This window comes from Musa acuminata, chromosome BXJ1-7 (genome assembly GCF_036884655.1).
Source record: "Musa acuminata AAA Group cultivar baxijiao chromosome BXJ1-7, Cavendish_Baxijiao_AAA, whole genome shotgun sequence".
In the NCBI taxonomy this organism is placed as follows: domain Eukaryota; kingdom Viridiplantae; phylum Streptophyta; class Magnoliopsida; order Zingiberales; family Musaceae; genus Musa; species Musa acuminata.
Genome location: NC_088333.1, coordinates 170666 through 192637, shown reverse-complemented (window position 1 = coordinate 192637; position 21972 = coordinate 170666). Strand labels below are relative to the sequence as shown.

Below are 21972 nucleotides of genomic sequence, written 5' to 3'. Positions count from 1 at the left end.
ACTTTATGATGATCTCTGTTGATTATCTTTTTTATCTCGATATCTCCAGCTTTGGTGATTGTCAAGATCAAATATGCTCTTTGTCAATTATGTTTTTCATGATATTATCTCAAAATATTTCTTTGATGTTTCTCTATATAGTAGTTTCTCTCTCCTTGTTTCTCTAATTTCTCGGTCCTTAGTATTTCTTAGTTTTCCCTCTCATTTCTCTCTTCACGAAGATAAAGTGCAAATGATGGTAGAGGAGACCACCGAAAAAGGGGTTTTTAGCAAACTAAAGATATATATATATATATATATATATATATATATATATATATATATATATATATATATATATATATATATATATATGTCAAACTTGGATCGAGAATAAAGTCAAATGTTAACGTAGATGGGTGGAGTTGTCTACGGTCTCTGTGATACATATATAATTAATAATGAAATAGAAGAAATATGATCTTTTCTTGAATTAATTTAAATTCAAGTACGTATATATCACAGACACAGTCCTGCAAGCCACTCTCAGTCATCAATATATCACTCGGAAATAACCCGTGATGATGGGGAGGATTCCTCGTCCTGTACGCAAACCTCCATCGCAGCTAATAAGCCCGAACCTGCAGCTCAACTTCCCTCTGCTCCTGCAAAAGTTGACAGTGACTTTGCTCGTCAAGTCACTGTTCTTAAGGTGGAATGCTTTATTCTCTTCTCCTGCAGAGGATTTCAGCGATTCAAATCACTGTTCTCGAGGTGGAATGCTTTACCAAGACGGCCTCGTAGGAGGAGAATCATTCGGGACAGAGTCTACCATAATGATAGTCGTTGGCAGAGAAATTTGGGAGTATTCGAAAGTTAGGGGAAACAGGATATCACAATCAGATAGCCAACTCCTGCGAGGTAGAAGCTATGTTGAAAAGGTGACCACCCACCAACCGGTTTGTGTCAGTCAACCTGGAAATATGTTACTGTTGTGGGACTTGAACACACGGTAGAAAAAGAAGCATAAAGTTAGCTACAAGCTATCCAACCAGTTGTGTCAACTTAGAAATATGTTTCTGTCGTGCGACTCCACCAGACGGTGGTAGAAAAGAAGCACAGATTTTTGCGAGGAGGACCCCAGAAAATTAACAAGCCCATCACCTTGCCTGGAAGAAGCTACGTGGTGTTGTTCGATAAGCCTGACCACTGCTTCACAGATAGATCATGGTAGAGTCCACATGCTACACGTCAATATTATATTTGGACCTTGGTGACACTCGAGTGTTTGGCAGCATCAAATTTCTGCCGCACATACGCCCCTAACTTCGTGGAGAATAGATGCTAAAACAGAGATGTGGCTGTCGTGGGAAAAGAGAAAAGAGAGAGAGAGAGAGAGAGAGAGAGAGAGAGAGAGATACGCATGTCAAACGGAATCCCAGTAGATCACCGGCGACAATTACATAGCCACATGCGAATTTAAAGCACCACGGTGGATCATTTGTCCAGAGATCACCTCCGGCAGTATGCGTAACACCACTCAATTCCCTTACAGAAACGAAATATCTACACAAAGAACTAATGTTGGTAAATTTGCTTGCACTTTTGGGACTCTTGTACGTCGTTACCTTTCTTCCATAGTAGCTAGGAGAAGAAAGTAAAGATGAGTGTCTTGACCACCCACACAGAGATGGGTGGTCAGCCAGTCGTTGACGTCTACGAGCTCCAGATTCCGGTAAACATACTCCGAAATCTGCTGGTAGACAGCTTTTTGATGATCTTCTTAGCATCGGCTGCCTCCGTCTCTGCGAGTTTCTCCAAGTGTTTCGAGTACCCAGAAGCCATCATCTTCCTCCGCACACTCGTGCCATCGGTCAAGGACACGAGGACAGTGAGCAAGAACTTCTTTGTCACCGACTTCTCTTCGGGATCGAGCAGCTGCAGGATCCGGTCCACGTTTTCATCTTCTCGAACGAATCGCCTCCGGTTTCTTTGGATCGATATCATCCCGGATAGCGTCTCAGCAGCCATCTCCCGGACCTGGAAAGATCTGGCCTCCAGTAATTTCACGAGCTCAGGGATGAAGCCAGCGTCTCCCATCGCCTTCTTGATCGCTTCGGATAACCCAGAGAGGCGAGCGACGGCTTTAAGCGCAGACTCCTGAATCGAGATTTCGCCGCTCCTTAATAAGTAAAGAACACAGTCGAGGAAGCCGGAGCTCATCAAGTAGTTCATGGAAATTGGAGATGAAAAGCATAGGTTCTCGATGGCCCTGAGCGCAACCTCTTTCGCCTTGGAGGAATGGGGAACCAGTGACCTAAGGACGCCTTCTTCCATCACCTTCTGCTTGATGGCATCGTCCTCGCAGGCCAGTATAGTAAAGAATTCGATGGCTTGGACTTGTGAAGCTTCTTCCTATGATCTGGAGAGCTCCACAAAGATGGAGACTGCCCCTTCTTCCACCATGAACCTTCTGATCTCTTCGACGCCGCTGAGGCTCTTCAGCACGCCACAAGCTGACCGAATCAACTCCCGGCTGCTGCTGGCATCACCACAGATTTTGAGAAGCGTAGAGACACCTCCTTGAGCTGAAACCGACCATGCATTGTCTGAATTCTCCGTCAATTTCTTGAGAGCTCCAGCTGCTCTCTCCTTCGCCAATTCACTTCCCATCTCCAGTGTCCGAATTAACGGCGCGACAGCTCCAGCCATCACAAGAGCTCCCTTGTGTGAATCAAAACCAGCGATGACTGAGATCGCCTCGGCTGCCTCCTCTTGAACGCCTTCGCTCTGGGATTCGAGAAAGCTCACTAGCAGAGTAACACCTTGGGCTACTTTGGCGACCAAAATCCTCACGTACTTGTCGTCGTCGCAAAGCACCTGCTTAAGGGCGTTCAAGGCTCGAAGCCTCATCTCCGAATCGCCAATCTTTAACCTCGAGATGAGATCCTTCACGTAGAACCGCATGTCCTCCCAGCTCGCACCAACGCCTGGCCTCGAGACGACGATGGCTTGTGAAGACGTCAGAATCCCGGATGCGTAGATCTCTTCCAGGCGCCTCATGAGGAGGTGAAGCTTGGATGCTATCACATCAAGATCACTCCGCAGGTGGAGCTTGCCACCACCGTAGGACTCATCGTTACACCTATTGGCCAGCACCTGTGTCTCACACGCAGTCGATTTTATAGCTTGTAGTAATCCGACGATATCAGAATTTGTTGCAGAGTTGTCGCCCTCTGCTGCAGCGGCCAAGGAAGAGTGTATTTGTTCTAGTTTGTCCCGGATCAGCTGCCACTTTGCGGGGAAGGATCTGACGGAGTAGGAGCAGGATATCAAGAGATTGATGAGCTCCGTCGCTCGGTGGAGGCTAATCCCTTCAGGTTGCTGAGCTTTGGGGGCGACTTTCCCTTCTTCCTCCTGGTCCATCTCTGCTTTCATGGACTTGGAGTGGATCCTGGTGCGGCTGGTTTCTGTGCTCCCACTGGGTGCATATGCCTGAATTCTGCTGATTGTGGCTGGAGGTGGAGAACGATTGGTTAGTTCCTCGGTGGGAGGGTGGTCTAGAAGAAGAAAAAGAGATGTTGTTTGTTCACCTTGGCTATCCAAGACGACGGTGGTGCGTCGGTCCCAAGCCTCTCTCGACCTTGGATGTCGACACCACGTTGAGTTTGGGAAATCTCGATGGGCTCAACGATGATTGAGCCGATGACCATGCCTAAGCTAGTGGTATTGGTATCGCCAGTTGAGCTAATTAGGGAAACAAAAGGATTAACTACTTGTATCTTGTTTGTGTTTACACGAGTGAGATTTGAGAACATCTTGATGGGGATGAGTAGGTAGCTTAGAGTCATCCTTGGAGGGGCTGAGAGACCTATGTTCTTGAATAGATGCTAGTATCGCATCGATATCTAGGTCGATGTGGATGTACTCATGTACGGAAAGGGTCGTTATTGTCTACCTTGAGTGAAAGTACTATGGGTTAGAGGCAAAGCCTTTTTGCTATAAGTGTTTATTTGAATGGTTAACAAGCAAACATTCCTACAATATCATGCCCTCCTTTTAGTGCTAAAAATATTACGGGAAGAAATATTTAATATTCTAATCAGCTTGATATGGTTTGGACCTATGTGCGTAGGATTGTTTGAGATGCCTCCGAGCTAAAAACATAGAACTCCTGAGATATCACCTATGTGAACACCGAGGTTGGGAGAGGTTTCCCATCAAAATCTCTCCGATACCCCAAGTTAGTAACTTGAGGTAGGTAAGTGTGTATGCTGATTAAAAAAAAGTGATTCCCTTCTTATTTTATGTTGAAAAATGAGTTTTTACATATGATCGTAAAGAGAAAATATTTTATAAAATATTCTATAGGAATACAACCTCTAATCGTGTCCAATAATCTTCTATTGATCTTTTATCTTAGTAGGTGATAAAAGGGAGATAACTTGTGATCAACTCTTATCCATGTGGACAAATATTTGTCTTTTCTTTTCATTGTAAATATAATATGAAAATCATATATTGGATAAAGATTTACCGACGTTACTTTTTCCTATATAGTATAAAAAAAAGAAAAAAGGAAGAGCCATGCACGATCCCTGTATCTTGATGCTGCAAGAAAACATAAATACATTATGGCGAGCGGTATTAACCAATCTCAATTCCATTCTGATAATGCTTTTGACGTCGGTCGGCTTACGTTGAATTTGAATATTTGGAACTTTTCTACATCATGTTTACGTAGGGCTGGCTGACTGGCTAGTTAACAAGCATGCAGACATGATGCATAGAATGGCTGCTGGCTGAGTTGTTGATTTGAAAACACCTGGCTTCATGCCACGTCGGTCATTACGTTAACAATAGTAATGAATGGGTGGGGTAGGTAGACCAGCCGAACATAGCTGATTCTGTATGTGACCGCATCTTAGTTATCTTCCACTAGCTCCAAAATTATGGAGGCATACTTTTTTATGTTCCGGAGTCGGCTGTTACGAACACGGTGGATAATTAACTGATCACAAGGAATCTGAGGTTTGAATCCTCAGATTCGATTCAAACACACATCCGGGTTCCTTGCAAGTTGATTCCTTCCCTCCTTTTTCTCTGCATGTTACGGAGTGTTGACCTTTTTATTAGATCCCGAGCGTGATGTCGTTTCGGAGTCGCTGCATGGCGTCGTCCTCCCATTTGCAGGTAAATGTCATTCGTGAAAGGATACAGACATGGGATCGCACACGACGCGCGTGTAAGGCGTGAGTGGGGAGGCGTTAGGCGTGACCTCACCGTCCAGCGTGACTAATGCAAAAACTATATATATATATATATATATATATATATATATATATATAATAATAATAATAATAATAATAATAATAATAATAATAATAATAATAATAATAATAAACTTACCCCTTCTCTCTCTCTCTCTCCTTATTATGCTTGTTCATTTGTTTATCCCTGTCTTCCCAGAGCTAAAATTTAGGAAAAATGAAAATAAAATTAGTTGTCTAATTTACCTCATCTCATATCTTCTAGAATCGTCAAGGCTCGTGAGGGGTGTTTTGGTCCCGCGAAAGCACGGAGACGGCGTCCGTGACCGTCGTCGTCACGTAAATATTCTACGAGCAACTCAAAGAACCCATCCCACTCGGTCTCCGTTTCGCATCGCTCACCGGTGACAACAACGTAATCTATGCTTGCCTGTCTTAATTATTCTGCCAAAAACCTAATTTTATCTCCTGTGTGCGAGCGATAAAGGCCGGTATTTGAGCGATTATTATCGTTAAAAACTCAAGTCTATACCACTGACACTGATGGAAAAAAATAAAATAAAAAAGTGTATGACCGAGTTTTGATGATTTGGGGGGGTGCAGTTGTCAAAACCATCTCTTTCTCCGTCGCAAAATTAAGAAATAATAAATAGTTTTTCTTTTTATCATGGAAAATCGAAAAATAGGAACACAAAATTAAGAAATAATAAATAGTTTTTCTTTTTTTTTATCATGGAAAATCGAAAAATAGGAACACAAAATTAAGAAATAATAAATAGTTTTTCTTTTTTTATCATGGAAAATCGAAAAATAGGAACACAAAATTAAGAAATAATAAATAGTTTTTCTTTTTTTATCATGGAAAATCGAAAAATAGGAACACAAAATTAAGAAATAATAAATAGTTTTTCTTTTTTTATCATGGAAAATCGAAAAATGGGAACACGCATCGAGCCAGCCACATACCCACACACGTCTCAGGTCGGCCGATACGAAGAAATGTCTAGCAACAAGCGTTGTCGTGGCAGTGGTTAGAGTGGAATAACGCTTGAGGCGACGTCGAGACACACGACACGATGACAACCCAACCCCCCCCCCCCCCCCTGCCACATCTCAAACATATACCCACACACTCACTCTCTTTCTCTCTCTCTCTCTCTCTCTCTCTCTCTCTCTCTCTATATATATATATATACGCATTAAAGAGACGCCCACCTTTTATTCTTCCTTCGTCGCCTCCCCTCATCCCTTCTTCTCCTCCTTCGATCCCTTCTCCCAAACCCTCCCTCCCCCTTTCCTCTTCCCTCTTTCTGTTTTTATGGTTCCAAATCGAAACTTCTTGCCTCCTGCGAGCTCTCTCTCCCTCTCTCTTTCTCTCTTCTAGGGCTACTTCGATTTGATCTCTGCTTTTCTTGTAGTCGTCATGTCTTCGCCTTCGTCGGCGGCGGCTACCACCGCCAAGATCTGCTTCAACTCCCAGTGCAAGGAGCCGTTTCCTGACACCCCGCCCACCAGGAGGAAGGGGTGGCGCCTACGCTCCGGCGAGATCGCCGAGCTCTGCGACCGATGCTCGTATGCCCCTCTTTACCCCACCCATCGGGTGCTTCACTTTCCTGATGCTTCCCCTCGTCTCTTTACGCGTCGGAGTGTTTCTATATTTGGATCTGGCGGTTTGTTTTCTGCCGTATGGTTTCGATTTTGGTTTGGTTCCCCATGCTGGTGCGTCGAACGAGCCTACTGAAACGCGGTGGCTTTTTCATTGTTTTCCTTCTTCTTTGGATGTTAGAACTCAAATTTTGATTGTTTTTAGTGGAAATTGCTCGTTGATTTTACCTTGTAGTTCCAGTGGTGGCCGACGGTGCTTATTTGCCAAAACCTTACGCCAAAACTTGCAATCATTTTAGCTTTCATTTTTCTATTGGACCTTTTGATCCACAATTTGAAGCGAGTTCAGATAGATTTGAGTTTCTCACCAACGGTGATTTTGGGCACGTCGGTATAAAACTTTTGAATTTTCCATTTATATTCTCTAAGTCTATTGGTTTTCATTTAGCTGCATGTTCGAGCAAGGTAATTTCTGCGAAACGTTTCACTCTGATGATGGGGGTTGGAGGAACTGCGAAACATGTGGCAAGGTTAGAATTTAAATTGTTCATTAGTTTCTCTTATTAATTGGTCATGGTTGGATTAACTTTAGAATGATGATTTCAGAAGATCGGTGTTTTTGTTACTCTATTCGGCAAATTTTCTGATTCAGCATTTTTTTTTCAGCGGGTGCATTGTGGGTGTATCGTTTCAGCTCCTACCTACGTGTTTGTTGATGCTGGTGGAGTCGATTGTGTTGCATGTGCTAGGAAATCTCTTGTCACGGTGAGCAGAAAAAAATTCATCCTCTTCTGATTCATGTATTTTTTATAGCTCACCCTATTTAATTTTTGTATTTTTGTATTTTTGTATTTTTGTACAAATTACAGTGACTAAAATACCTAAGGTCACAGATAATTGGTTGTACATCTTCATGACAAGTCATAACCATAATAATTTTAATTTTAAGATCTTAGTTATTTTTCTAAAATTTATAATGTTGAATCGTTGACATTTAAAGATTGTTCAATTACCTCTTTGGTTGGAGCATATTTATAATAATATGATCATTCTGTTTTTGGTTTGGTCTGCCTTTTTTTTCTATTAATTGTTAGATTTAAAAAGTTAACTTTGGTCAAGGATTATTCTATTTACTTTTTTTTGGATATACAGGTACAAAAGCAAAAAATATGGTCATATTACCTACGGTATCAAGAGCCGCAATTTAGTATCCGATCCTAGGCTGGACCGTTATGTACCTTTGGTATCAGTGTATTGACATTTGGTACATACTAAAGTGGAAGAAGAAGGAGAAGGGGAAGGAAGAAGAGGAGACGACAGAGGAAGAATGAGGAAGAGAAAGGAGGTGGGCGAAGAGGAAGGAAGAAGGGGAAATGGTGGAGGAAGAGGACAGTAAAAGAGGAGATAGTGGAGGAAGGAAGGAGAGGAGACAATAAAGGAAGAGTAGGTGGTGGAGGAAGAGGAAGGAGGAAGACGAAGAAGGAGAGGATCCACTGGAGGAAGAGGAGGGATGAGGTAGTGGAGGAAAAGTAGTAGAAGTGGAGCGTGTACTTGGTCGGTGACAGCAGTGGACGATGGGGGGGAGGCAGCATGCGTCAAGGTTTGTTCTCGCGATTTGGGCTGGATCGCAAGGAGGAGGCATGCCTTTTTTTAGTTTTTTATGGCTGCACTGAACGGGCAGAATTGGGTTAGGTCCATGGATCAAATCGGTGAATATTGGCATGATATGCAATATCGTACAGTACCGCTCGGTATGGGTGGTACGTACTGATCCGATAGAGGACTGGTATAGGCGGTGCACTTATATAGTTCGGTACGTGTCGTACCGATAGCTGATCGGTATACTGGTATGGTATGGTATTCAGAACCTTGAATATTGGTTAGTACACATTGGTCCAGGTGAAAAGAAATTTCTTGATTCTTGTTTGGAACCAAATTCTTCATTGGTAATAATTTATTTAGGTCATTTTCTAGGCTCAAGACTGTCCATGTCATCCTCATTGCTGTTGCCTCCTGTTGGGGCCTTTTTGTCATTATGTATATTCCATTATATATTTATGATATTATGTGCTTAATTTTATACTTAAAAGCAGAGCACCTCAGTCTTATTTATGCATTTATCTCTTTCTTGATACCTTAATATGTGCTGACATTTCCTCAGGCACCAAATCAGATGTTATCTTCTCCTATGCTTATGTCCCAACAAGTATCCGAGAGGAAGGAATTTCCTGCTAAAAGCTGGAAACCATTGAATGGTCCATTTTTTGGACAGTGGCGTCAATCACCACATATGTGGAACATGACAAGTGCACAATCAGACTTGCAACAGCGGTTGTCATATGAATTTGACAGACCTAATTGCATTGAGAAACTTACTCCTGGTGGCCGTCATTCTATTTTAGCGCATGAAAAGAAATTTGAAAACCTCTCTGAGAGACCAATTACTAGCAATGTCGCAAGAGAAAGATATGTCAATGGTAAAATAGGTATTGATGCAGCTTCTACTTTTGGTATGTTCCATGGAGAAGACAATGCTGATGGAGTGCAAGATTCTTGCCGCCTTGTTGGAGAAAATGATTCTGTCTCTACAAGGAAAGCAGTGAATGGAGACCCTTGTTCCACCAGTGCTTCTGGAGCTAACCTTGATGCACATCCAAATTCATGTGTGAAGCCAGCAACATCATCTGCAATAAAGGAAGATACTTCACCTCTTGGATTGGCTGCTCCTTTTCAATCGACAAATGATCTGAAGGAGCCAAGTAGATATTCAAACCAATCACAAGGTCAAGCAGGTTATCCTCTGTCAAAGCAATTCTACCCTCAAAGCATGATGGATGCTGAATTACAAACTCAAATACGCAATGGAAAATCTCGAGTAGATAACCGAGCACGGTCCCAGTTACTTCCTCGATATTGGCCTAGAATAACCGATAAAGAGCTACAACAAATATCGGGAGAGTATCCTTTCATTTTCATCATAATAACTCTGCTCCTGTTTTTGTATGTTCTTTTTAGTTTTTACCATGTTAAAACTTAAAAGAAGATTCTCAATGCATATGAAGATTAGTTATGGTTAATTTATGATGATATCGGTCTCACTTAGGTTTTGCTTGACATATTATAAGTTCAAACTCTGTGATTACTCCATTGTTTGAAAAGATGTTGAGTGCTAGTGATGCTGGTCGGATTGGACGTCTCGTGCTGCCAAAAAAATGTGCTGAGGTAAGTCTTCTAGATTTCCTGTACCGGGAGTTATAATCATTTTGTGACTGTTTTCATGTTTGAGCACTGCAGCAACAAAGTTGAAGTTTCACTAGGATGTTATGGCTATAGTACATTTTCTAATTCCTAGTTAATTGCCCATGTGACACTTGGGTTATGTTGTATTTCTAATTAATTTTGGTAAACATATATACACATTTATTTAATCAATTTTTCTTTGCAATTTTTTGAAAAGGTACACTGGCCAACATTTGGGAGTAACACAAAATGCTGAAGGTTCATTTTATAATGCAGGGAACTAGGAGCACATGGCTACTTTACAGCATTGTTTAAAATAATGCACTGGTTTAAAAATAAACTTGACAATATCTCAGTATGGTAACTTATATAGTTGGAGCAATTGGAAGCCACTCATCTTTTATTACATATGTGGAATATGGATTTTGTAGCATGACAGCAGTCACCTTGTTTGTGCAGTTATGGCTGTTCTGTAATTTCATATTCTCTGGCTGTACTTTCCAGCTAAACTTGCTGATTCTCTGTTTGAACTCTAAGCAGTTATGCATTATTTTTGTTCACTTCTTTGCTAGTCGATCAACATTACAGCAGTCACCTTGATTTGCTTTTGAATATCTGGCTTAATGGTTTTTTATATGCTGGCGCTTTGTCTCAAAGGATAAAACATTGAATATGTTTAATTGTAGATAGCAGATTTGAACTCTTCCACAGTTACTTCTTTTCAATTATGTATATGTATCATTATATCATAATGGGTGATTAAATTCTCTGAGTTGCTTTTAGTAATACAAATGGCTGGTTGTAAAAACAGGCCTACTTTCCTACAATTTCTCAACCTGAAGGACTTCCTTTAAAAGTTCAGGATGCAAATGGCAAGGACTGGGTGTTCCAATTTCGTTTTTGGCCTAATAATAACAGCAGGATGTATGTTTTGGAGGGGGTAACACCTTGTATTCAGGCAATGCAATTGCAAGCAGGTGACACAGGTATGTTTTTAGACTTGAATCAAGTGTCATGGCTCTTCGGTGCCCTTCAACTGAAACCACGTGTACACTACCTTACCTTGCTTCTGCAAGTATTCTGTAGTTCTATTTTCTCGAACTAGATTCTTTCTTGGATATCTGTATTCTGTACTCCCAAAAGACTGAGCCTTGCGTGCCCATATAATGTTGTTATCAGCTCTTTATTTATTTATTTTGACTGGGGTCGGTTAACTAGTAGTTTTGGGTTACAGGATATCCTGAGTTTGCATGGAATTATAACATGCATAGTTAACTATCATGTCAATGACAAACTATGGCAGTTCTTGAAAAATCACATGTCATGATCATGATATGAGATATTTAGGGAAAGAGTTCGGGTTAACTAATTTGTACTCTCAAGAGTTTTGATTTATTTTTATTAATAGGTGATACTTTTTTCTTGAATCCGTCAAACTTTCCGTATTAAGTTGCTTAAGGATGGTTATGGTATATGCATGTAAATTAATTTATGCATGTCCATTAATATGTATGTTCATATATGCTTGTGTATGATTATATGTGCATGCATATATTTACTTGTATATGCATTTATACATGTACATGAAATAATTACATGTGCTTATGTATATGTTACTTTCTTTTGCTGCATTACACATTTTTTGTAATTCAATAACATATAACACGATTGCATTGGGCCTTAAACCTGAACATATCTTTCCATTACTTTGATTTTAGTGTAAGACAGGAATGCCTTTTATCTGCAGATCTAAAATTATAATGTGCCTCTGCAGTAACATTTAGCCGGATAGATCCAGAAGGGAAGTTAATTATGGGATTCAGAAAGGCTTCTAGTGTTTCCAACGAACAGGTTTGTTGGTGAAGATTTTGTGTTGTATACTTGTCAAAAGAATATGGAGCTTTAGAAAGATTTTTCCTTCCTTTGAAGCTTGTTTAATCTAGAGATGCCTGAAGAGTTTGTCCTGTGTGTTTATGTGTTTATCTAACATTCCAAGTTTAAATGAGTTTGCTCTTGGAGTCTGAAACTCTCTTGCTTGTAATTTCCAGCTGCTAATTTGAGATTTAGATTTAGTATGCCTATTATATAAATTATAAATAATAATTACTGTCTATACTTGGTGGTCTCAATAATTTCCTAACTACTAGAATCATGGTAAGTCCATATGTGTAAGTTGCTGAATATGGAAATGAGTAATAAATAATTTTTGGTGATTAGTTTTGGTGAAAGATGAGGTGCAAGAATGTTTCAACTGTGAGCTACTTTAAATTGAATCTTATGTTCCACTTATTCAATGATCATAATTTTTGTTCTCATTTATTGACAGGACTCTCAAACACTTAAATCTGGCAACGGTTTCTCAACACCTCCAGAGGGTGACAACAAAGGCACTGCTAAAGATTTTAAGGGCAATCCAGAACCAAGAAACTTGATCAATACAGCAGAGCAGTGGAACTGCACTAAGTTAGCAAATGAAGGCCTGTTACAAAAGGATGGGCTCGATGCTAGATCCTCACAGGGTAGTAGAAGGAAAGGTGGCAATCTTGGTTCCAAGAGTAAACGTCTACGGATTGAAAATGAGGATTCCATGGAATTGAAAGTAACATGGGAAGAGGCTCAACAGCTGCTTCGTCCACCTCCTAACTGTATTCCTAGTGTTGTTTTGGTTGAAGGTCATGAGTTCGAAGAATATGAGGTATCCTGATTCGGAATTCTCCTACAACTTTGGTATTGTATAAACTTGAATGTTTCAAATCTTGTTCTGGTACTGACATCGGTCCTTGGATGGTATTCCCCCACATTGTTGCGGTTCTGGCCCAAAGAGGGGAGGTGGAAGAAGATGAGGGGTGGCTGGGGTGGGGGTAGGGTGAGGGCCAGAGGCAACGAGTAGGCAGGAAGTGATAGGGGGAAGCTAGAGTGATAGAAAAACAGAGATGGACAAACAGCTGAGGAGGCAGAGGAAAAAGGGAAAGAGTGAAAAAAGAAAAAGGGTATTACTAATGCCCGGTACTAGTCTTCTTGACACATCTAAGTTCAATACTTACTGCATAATACATCTCGTACTGCACCAAACAGGGCAAAATTACCCAATCTTGTCCTGGTTGGCTATTGGACTGCTAAAAACCAGCCCATGTTTATCAGTACAGGCAGTATTTTAAGCCTTGCTTGTGTCTAACTTTTATTTGCTGCAGTTCAGGGGGAGGAAAAAGGGAAAGAGTGAAAAAAAAAGTGTTACTAATGCCCGGTACTAGTCTGCATGCCACATCTAAGTTCAATACTGTGAACTTACCACATGATACATCTCATGCTGCACCAAACAGGGCAAAATTGCCCAATCTTGTCCTGGTTGGCTATCGGACTGCTAAAAACTAGCCCATGTTTATCAGTACAGGCAGTATTTTAAACCTTGCTTGTGTCTAACTTGTATTTGCCACAGTTCTTGTTATTAGTTGACAAAAGTTAATTGATCTTTTGAGTGTTAGGAGTTTATTGTAATGGTTATCTTTCCCATCATGCTCGTTTCAATCCCTTTGATGTCTTTCTTTCTTCAGGCGCTAACACAGAAAGCTCGTTTCCTGCTTTATGTCATCATTGGATATTTTTTTTTCTAATTAGACCTAATTTTGTTATCCTTTGTTTCCATTTTCTGTTAAAGTACTACAATCAAATGAAGGATTTTTTTTCTGCTTTGTCATTGATGTTGTGGCTTACAAAGCGAATTTTATGCTTAAGACTTTATTTTGCATAACCAAAGAAGAGCTTAATCAATTTTCACGTAAAAACAGTACCTAGAAGCAAGGTTTGCCATATGTACCTATCCGATAGGTAGGGGACCGGTATGGGTGGCACATTCTATTTTGTCGATACACCTTACCATACTAGGTATGTATCGTACCAATGGCCGATTGGTATATCGGTACGGATCGGTAAAACGAATCATGTTTGGAAAAATGTTAGAATACTTACACATGGCCTAAAAAAAAAAAAAGTTTATAGATGCTCTTATATTCCAATATATGCTAAAATGTTTTAAAACTAAGGTTATGAAGAGTCCTTTTGGCCACTTATGATGAGTGTAGATAAAGAAATACATCCATGAATTATTAGGGGTAGTTCCATGCATGAATAAATGAGAGTATCTTTTAAGATTGTTTTGAGATGTCCAAAGGAGCACCAATAAATAGATGATATACATGTGTGTGTGTGTATAAAATAACAAATAAGAAAAAAAATGGAAAAATGAAAATAACATACACCAATAATAAATGAAGAAAACAAAACCATACGAAAATAATAAGACAAACTAAGAAGATTGTGCAACTCATGACACTATAATTATATGTGATGATGTCCAATATCTTGAACATGTTGCCATCTTGGAGACTGGATTCCACTGAGGATAGTGGCAGCTGTGGTCGGTGCCACCTGGGTTTGGTCCCGCCTGTTGGGTGCTGGCAAAGTGCTGTGTATACCTTAATTTCCTATGTCAGTACCTTCTTTCCTCTCTTTCCTTTTGAATATATTCTGCTGGTGGAATATTATATGGTGGTGTTTCTCTACATGTTTCAACTCATTGACTGAAAAAAATCCATGTAGTCAAACCCAAATTATTGGGACATTATGGTTTGTTGTTGTTTGTAGTTTTCCAGGTTTGTTATCAGGCCTTAGCAAGTCATTTTGAATCCTTATAGGGTAGACAAAGCATTGGCTACATAGCTAATCATCCTTCTTTATTATGGCTTATAACTTTGTAGCTAGCACCATTTATATTGCATCCTTAGAGGGAGACAGACCATCGATGGCTACGTAGCTAATCATCCTTGTGTCCTTGAGTAGGACTTGAACTTCCTAGCTAGCACCATATCTTGTAGGAATAGGCTTGGATGAAACTGTAACCATGGAGCAATTCGGAGCTCTATAGTTATTATTGATTATACAATATAGTACTATAACAATTAGTTGAACACCATACATGACACTCGATATGCCAATCCACTACTTACCGTACTTCTATTCTTGTAAGACTCTTAATATATAAATATTTATATGAACAAATGTACTTTCTTTCTTTTATGATGATGTGGTTATTTATGACAGGAAGCACCAGTGCTTGGGAAGCCGACATACTTTACCACTAATCAATCTGGGTGACCTCTCTTTTCATTCTTGCTTGTCTTAAAATGGCATGAACATTTATGTTTGCATTTGTTATCATGACCTTTGACACATGTTTAATTAGCTGTATGCTTGTATTAGTTAGGTTAATGTTTGTTTGGAGAGGGTATAGTTTGGCACTTTGTGCATTGATTATGTTACTGATTTTTGGTTGGTATATACTTGTAGCTAGGTTGCTAAAGTATTGCTTGGTATTCTCAAGTTAAATTCTGAAGTGAATGGCTAAATATATCAGGAAGATAAATGAACCAGCAAGATCCTTAATTATATAAAGCAGTGTTTCAGCATCAAACCTTAGAACAGTTGATTGACATATTTAAATGTTTAGAATGGCATCTCCTTGATCCATTAAGAACACTTAGCAGGGTGATTGGGTTGATAGATTCAAATTTTACTAAATGAGTTTAAATCTATCAAATAAGTAGAGCTAAGTTGATTTCTGGCTTTCTTAACCTAATCTGATTACTTCTACAGTAAACTTATGCCAGGTGTAGTGGACATAGTTGATTCTTTTATCATAGTTTCTGTTTTTGGAATCTATGAGCTTTTCTAAACCAGCTTAGATGGTTTAGAACTAACATGGTTGTTGAATCAGCTCTGGCTGTTTAAACGCAAAAAGGGGTTCAGGGTTGTCCATCAAGTTTGCTGCATATCTTCAGCATTATTGCATCATTTTCTCTACCAATTTTTTCTTGCCACATCATTGCATTTCATAGTACTGTTGTGCCATTGTTTTGATGCAATTAATGCTGGCATAGGACTGTAGCCTCCAATTTTGCTGAAAATTGTTTAAATGTTTTAATCTGTTTAAAAGAACTACAAATGCATTGTTTAAGCAAGGTGAACTGATTCATCTCATTTTGAAGTCAGACAAAGGATGAACAACAAGAAGGGATTTAATGGTTTGTATAGTTTGACTAATCATATCAAGGAATGCAATTTCAGTACCAGATCCATTCTGATCCATGCCAAACCAATTCAGGTTTGATCCATGTTGGCGTATTGGCACAGAGTATGTGTGCATGTACCATGGTACCATGTTGGTTGGAGGGTGAGGAGGAAGAGAAAGAAGAAGAAGAAGAGGAACAAGGAAGAAAGGAGGGCGAGGAGGAAGAAGAGGAGGCGGAACAGCAGATTGAGTAGGAGGAAGAAGTACTGGTCTGGTGGTGGCAGCGTGCGGTGGGCAGGCTGCTCTCAAGTTGCATGTTTGTGACTCGAGGAAATGAAGACATAAGAGTTTTTTGAACAAAATATAAATCAGACAGGACCACCTGAAAAGGGGTGGTCCAGTTCATGCCCGGACTGGTTTTTGAAAGGTCCACACCCAAGTTCACACCAGAACGGTAAACATCGGCTGGTACAAAATGGTTCAAGTGAAATTGTATTCTTTGAATCATATTGTCATCGACAGAGTTAAATGGTTGGAGAAGATTCATCGAGCCGACTCCGTATTGTTGGGAATTATGGCTTCTTGTCGTCATTGGGATGTTATTATTTAGATTATTTATTTCACAATAAATGTGATCCCTTGAAACAAAAACATTTGCATCACTCACTAGAAAAAAAAATCTAGTAACTCACTTTTAGGCATTTTTTAACAAAATCGCTAAGATGAATAAGTAAAATATTGTAAAAATATTCTCCTTTTAGGATTGCCCATCCAGCCATAGATTACTTACAAATGTCAATATGGTACTTGGCATGTAAATTGGTCAGGTTCAGATTGAGTCAGAATTGATCACAGCCTGATCCAAGTATCAGACTTGTAGCAATTGGGAAAATCAATGATTTGGCTAAAAGTTGATCCATATCCAACTCCATTGTTAACTGGATCTTCAAGTCAAATGAGTTCAACAATTTTGGAGCACATTCGTGTGACGAGGAAATTCACTCTGCTGGGAGATCAGAAGACTGTTAGATGGGTGTCTGTCTCAAAATATATCTATTTTGATGCTTCTAAACAAACACATTTGTGAGATCAGCATTGAGGTGGTTGCATTTGACATGGCGAGGTCTGTAACAAATTAGGTGACCAGGGTGAAATAGAGAGGAGTGAGATAAATGGATCCTGGTTTGTTATTTGTTTTCCTTGTAGTTTTTTTTCATTGGGATATTGACAAAGGAGATGACCACAGCAGATACCTAGAACTCAAATTTATGCTTTTGCTTGGTGACTTCCAGAATATGATGTTCACAATTTTCTATCTTGGAGTTGTAGTACTCAAATTTATGCTTGTGCTTGGTGAATCTGAATGCCACTTGTCAGAGTTATCATATCTATGTGATCAGGGAAAGAGTGAGACGTGAAGAGTGAGAGTTATTCTAGCCAATGGCAGCAAACTATGATTAGAAAGATTTGAGTAAGAGGAAGGATTGGATAAGTGGAATCTGTTTTATTATGGGGATATCTGGGTAGAATAATTTACTTCTTTTAATCTTATAGGTAAATATCAGTCCCAATAAGTGCTGAAACCATATATGCTTGGGTAAAGAAATCAGGTAATCAGATCAGCTCCTTAGATCAGTGAATGAAATGATCCATACCAAGCCTGAATCAGATTCTTGATCAGATTCTGCCATATCTACTACACCTACAAATGTAATGATACATCAATTCATTCTTCATGCATGTGTAGAACAGACAATCATGGATACATCAGATAACTGTCAACTAGGAAGTGAAGCAAAGTGCAAAATCCTGTATATACCTCTTCTTAGTTCGTTGCAGTGAGCCACGATCTCTTTAGAATGGATTCGTATCCTCTGCCGTTAATGTTTGTATATCCAGACAAGAATAAAGAACACAGAAAAGAGAAGAAAGATGATCAACAACAATAACAACAACAACAAAGCTGTAGAATCCTAGGTCGGCTACTTGGATCTTTTGCCACCATTGAAATAAAAAAGAAAGATGAATATGAAAACTTAATTAGACTGATCTTGTGAGGTGAATATATAGATCTGTTTAGTCTATTTGTGACCTATTCGACTCCACACCGGTGCATGATAAACTGATCACTAATTGCACGAGCTTGCACAGGTCGAAATGTAAGTCCCAGAAAGTTTTAATATGCATCATATGAAGGCGTTCACCTATGCATACATCGATTTTTGGTCTATGATATATACGATAGCCGCATGGCCAGTTGTGCTATGCCGGGAATGTTTCAACACACTCCTATACCTTGAAACAATGATACCAATGCACAAAATTGGTCTAGTTTCTTTCATGTCATGTCTCAGCCAGTGTGGCACCATGACAAATTTGATTTCTTGTTGTGGTTCTACTTTCATATTCTTCTCCCTTCTTGCTTATATCATTTCTTCTGTCTAGTATCTCTGAGTGTCGTGTGTTTTTGAGATTTACTTCTTGGTTCTCTTTTTTGTTTTTCCTGATTGTCGTGTTCTTTTTATATGTATATACAGATGAAAGAGATTACTGACATGATTGAAGACTTCATCTTAAATTTCAAATTGAAATGATGTGATAGCTTAGTGTACTGGCATCATTTCCATATTCATCTTAGCATCAACCTTAACAGGCAATAGTTACATAATGTTACTTATGTTTTGTGCATTGTGACAGTGAAAACTATCAATGGGCTCAGTGCGAAGATTGCTCAAAATGGCGTCGACTGCCTGTAGATGCACTTCTGCCATCTAGATGGACCTGTTCCAACAATATGTCGGATCCTGAAAGGTGACTGGGATTAGTCTCGTATCCAAACTTGTTAATGAGGAAGTCATTGCTAATGTTACTTAAAAGTTGGAAATCTTATTCCAATAGGTTTCATTTACAATAGAGTATAAGATTACTTTCCACTGGATGATATTTTTACGAAACAAAACATAATGGCAATTTATTCAATTACAGGTTAATATGAACTCTTCTGCTGTGTCCATCTACCCTTTTTGTAATTGATAATTATTGTGCACGCTTGTGCAGATAAATAGAGTGTTGGCCACCAGTAGATTGAGTATGTTTCTGGTATCACTATCAATTTAAGTTCTTTCTGTCTTTTAGTGAAATGAACAACTTTGTGGCCTATAAGCTTAATTACCTGGGACAATATCATGTGAATGCACCTATGTTGCCTGTTGCCTGTGACTGATATGCAGGTTCTGGGGTTCATATAATTTAGCTGGTATCTCCTGCACAAAAGAAATCACCTTGTGTGGTCACCTTTCCTAAAAGATGGGTTTTTTTCCCACTATGCCTTAAAATAAACTTTGGAAGTATTTGTCAACCAAGATGATGTGTCTGAGACTAGGATGGCCCCTTGTTGCTTCATTCACATGTGCCACTTGAAAGTACAAGTCCCAAATTTTGCAGCGTAAATCATGGAAAGTACTAGGATTATTATAATTTAAGTCTAACAAGTTACTATTAAATTTAAAATTACCAAGTTTTCTGCCAGTTGAAAATCATGCAGTTATGCTTAGGGTTAAATTTTGTTTCTGAAGCTTTGTTTTGAGATATATTGAATATTTGATTTATCAGGGGTTTTTAACTATTGATCAATACAGATTTTGTAGATTGGACATGTAACTTTGTTCCACTTACTTGCTTGACTGCTATTTTATATTCTTTCAATTTAGGTCTTTGTGCTCAGCTGCTCAGGAATTGAGCATGGAGCAACTGGCAGAATTGATCCCTTGTAAAGCAGGTGTGGATATCTTCGTTTTAAATCTTTCGAGTATGCTTGAATTTCTTGATTAATCAAGTGCAGAAAGTCAAATGTTCCTCAATATGACTAGTAATCATATATAATTCACGGGTAAAACATTATATACTATTTCAAGCATTGAAGAACTGTTTGGTGGTGGAGACAAAGATATTCTATTCTTGTTAGCATGTCCACTGGAAAGCAAAAATATGTCTTGGGACACTTGCAAATGAAACAAACCTAATGTTTCTAGGATCAGTCTCTACTCTTGGTAGAGGCTTTTTATAGAGGATTGTACCACTATCTGAGGTGGATATTATATGGGTGCCTCAATGTCAAATTTCATGTCATATGCTGATGAAATTTTTGGTGGTACTCAGTACCTATGGGAACCTATCTGAGGGGGCTTTGATTTTTGTACTAATGTGTACTTTTCTTTCATATTGCTTAAGGCCACATCATCCTTGTAGGGATATAAAGCAGAATTACAGTAGATAATCATTGCTCCAGGAGTGGATTTTGATCCTCCCAATATTAAATCACATTTATGATGCCTAATTTTGCTCTTCAATCTTATGTATATTTGTTTGCAAATTTACATTTTTATATATTCAAGTTCATGTGAAGTGAATTAACTATTAAGAATTTTCTGGTTACTAAAAAAGCATGTTGTGAAGTTAAAAAGTTGAATGTAATTTTGATTTGTTATTCTGTTCTCTGTACGTGTCATTTGATATAGTGACATTTAGTACTAGTAATGTTTTTGAAGTAATGCAGGTGCATCTAAGAGATCAAAGGTTAAAGTTGAAACTGACAATATTGAAGTTTCAGATGGGCTGGATACGCTTGCTAACCTTGCCATTCTTGGAGAGGGTGAAAACCTTCCTCCTTCTCAACCTACAACAAAGCATCCAAGGCATAGGCCTGGCTGCACATGCATTGTATGTATACAGCCTCCAAGTGGCAAGGGCCCTAAGCACAAGCAGACTTGCACATGCAATGTTTGCCTCACAGTCAAACGCAGGTTCAGGACCCTCATGCTTAGGAGGGAGAAGCGTCAGTCAGAGAAGGAAGCTGAGACTGCAAGGAAGCAGCAGAAACAACAGTCCAACCAATCACCAGAGAAAGCACCAGGAGGAAGTGACCCATTAAAAACTGATCTAGGTGTGAACAAATCCCCTCAGAAAGCAATGACAAATGATGAGGGGATCAGTGATGAGGGACTCGAGCGAAGAAGAGCATCGCAGTCTCCTCTCAAGGCCCCTCAGATTGATTTGAACATTCAACCAGAACGAGAGGAAGAACCATCACCAAAATCTGACTCTGGCAGCATGATGAGGCTTCTGCAAGATGCTGCGACGTAAACAGCTTTAGATTGTTGAAACAAGTGAGAAAGGTGGTCCGCATCTGTAACTTGCGTTCAACTATCTTCGAGTTGAGGCAAAACACACTCCCAGCATGTCTGTAGACTAGGCTGTAGAAGCAGTATGTTAGAATGCCAATCTTCACCATTGTTAAGTCTTGTTTTTTGTCTTTTTAAATAACTGCAGAGTATGTGAAGGTAAATTTGAAAGATTGTCCATTTGAGCATTCAAAGTTGTGGTAAAATTTATAAGCAGACAAGGGAAAGTAGTTGTGAGAAGGCAAGGTGAGTTTAAGTGAATAGTATGGTGCAGCTAAAGATTTCTTACACCTATGTGAGAAGAATTATTTTAGTTTATACTGATGATGATGTGGCAACTTTTCGAGGAAGCAACTGTTGCAGTATGAACATTTTTTTAGTTGGAAATATATTATGTGAAATATGTATTTTTACCTGGCTGAGTAGTTTCAAATCAAGTTGTGTTCAATTTGACCAGCTGCAGGATGGATGGGCTTGTTGTAGTCGGATTAAAATCCTTTTGTGCTGGTTCAAACATCACACACAGATAATGAATTTTTGTTCTACCTTATTTGTCCACTGTTTAGAAAAAAAAAGAAAAAAAGATGAGGTAGGCAAACGTCCATGCAAAGCTGTGTAACGAACGCCTGATGAC

General features: G+C 39.3%; 1 protein-coding gene and 1 pseudogene across 5 annotated transcripts; one reads left to right on the top strand and one right to left on the bottom strand.

The window, feature by feature from the left end:
• Positions 1 to 1405: 1405 nt before the first annotated feature.
• LOC103991036 (vacuolar protein 8-like) lies at positions 1406 to 3942 on the bottom strand (annotated as a pseudogene).
• A 2521-nt stretch (positions 3943 to 6463) lies between these two features.
• Positions 6464 to 21751, top strand: LOC103991037 (B3 domain-containing protein Os07g0563300). Of its 5 annotated transcripts, none has more exons than XM_009410398.3 (12): positions 6464 to 6821; positions 7303 to 7384; positions 7521 to 7619; positions 9016 to 9812; positions 9980 to 10076; positions 10957 to 11080; positions 11869 to 11945; positions 12421 to 12789; positions 15192 to 15241; positions 18856 to 18969; positions 19869 to 19936; positions 20714 to 21751. In XM_009410398.3, the coding sequence occupies exons 1-12, from the start codon at positions 6673 to 6675 to the stop codon at positions 21298 to 21300; spliced, it is 2613 nt and encodes an 870-aa protein (XP_009408673.2). In that variant the 5' UTR covers positions 6464 to 6672; the 3' UTR covers positions 21301 to 21751. The 5 variants fall into 5 exon arrangements, with proteins under 5 accessions (XP_009408673.2, XP_009408675.2, XP_009408672.2 ...); XM_009410400.3 differs by having other exon boundaries at positions 10906 to 11080; positions 20768 to 21751; XM_009410397.3 differs by having other exon boundaries at positions 6465 to 6821; positions 10906 to 11080.
• Positions 21752 to 21972: the final 221 nt, after the last annotated feature.

Coding starts and splice junctions, on each gene's coding strand:
- LOC103991037 (XM_009410397.3), top strand. CDS start 6,673: ATGTCTTCGCCTTCGTCGGCGGCGGCTACCACCGCCAAGATCTGCTTC. Junction 15,242..18,855: donor TTTACCACTAATCAATCTGG/GTGACCTCTCTT, acceptor GCATTGTGACAG/TGAAAACTATCAATGGGCTC. Junction 18,970..19,868: donor AATATGTCGGATCCTGAAAG/GTGACTGGGATT, acceptor CTTTCAATTTAG/GTCTTTGTGCTCAGCTGCTC.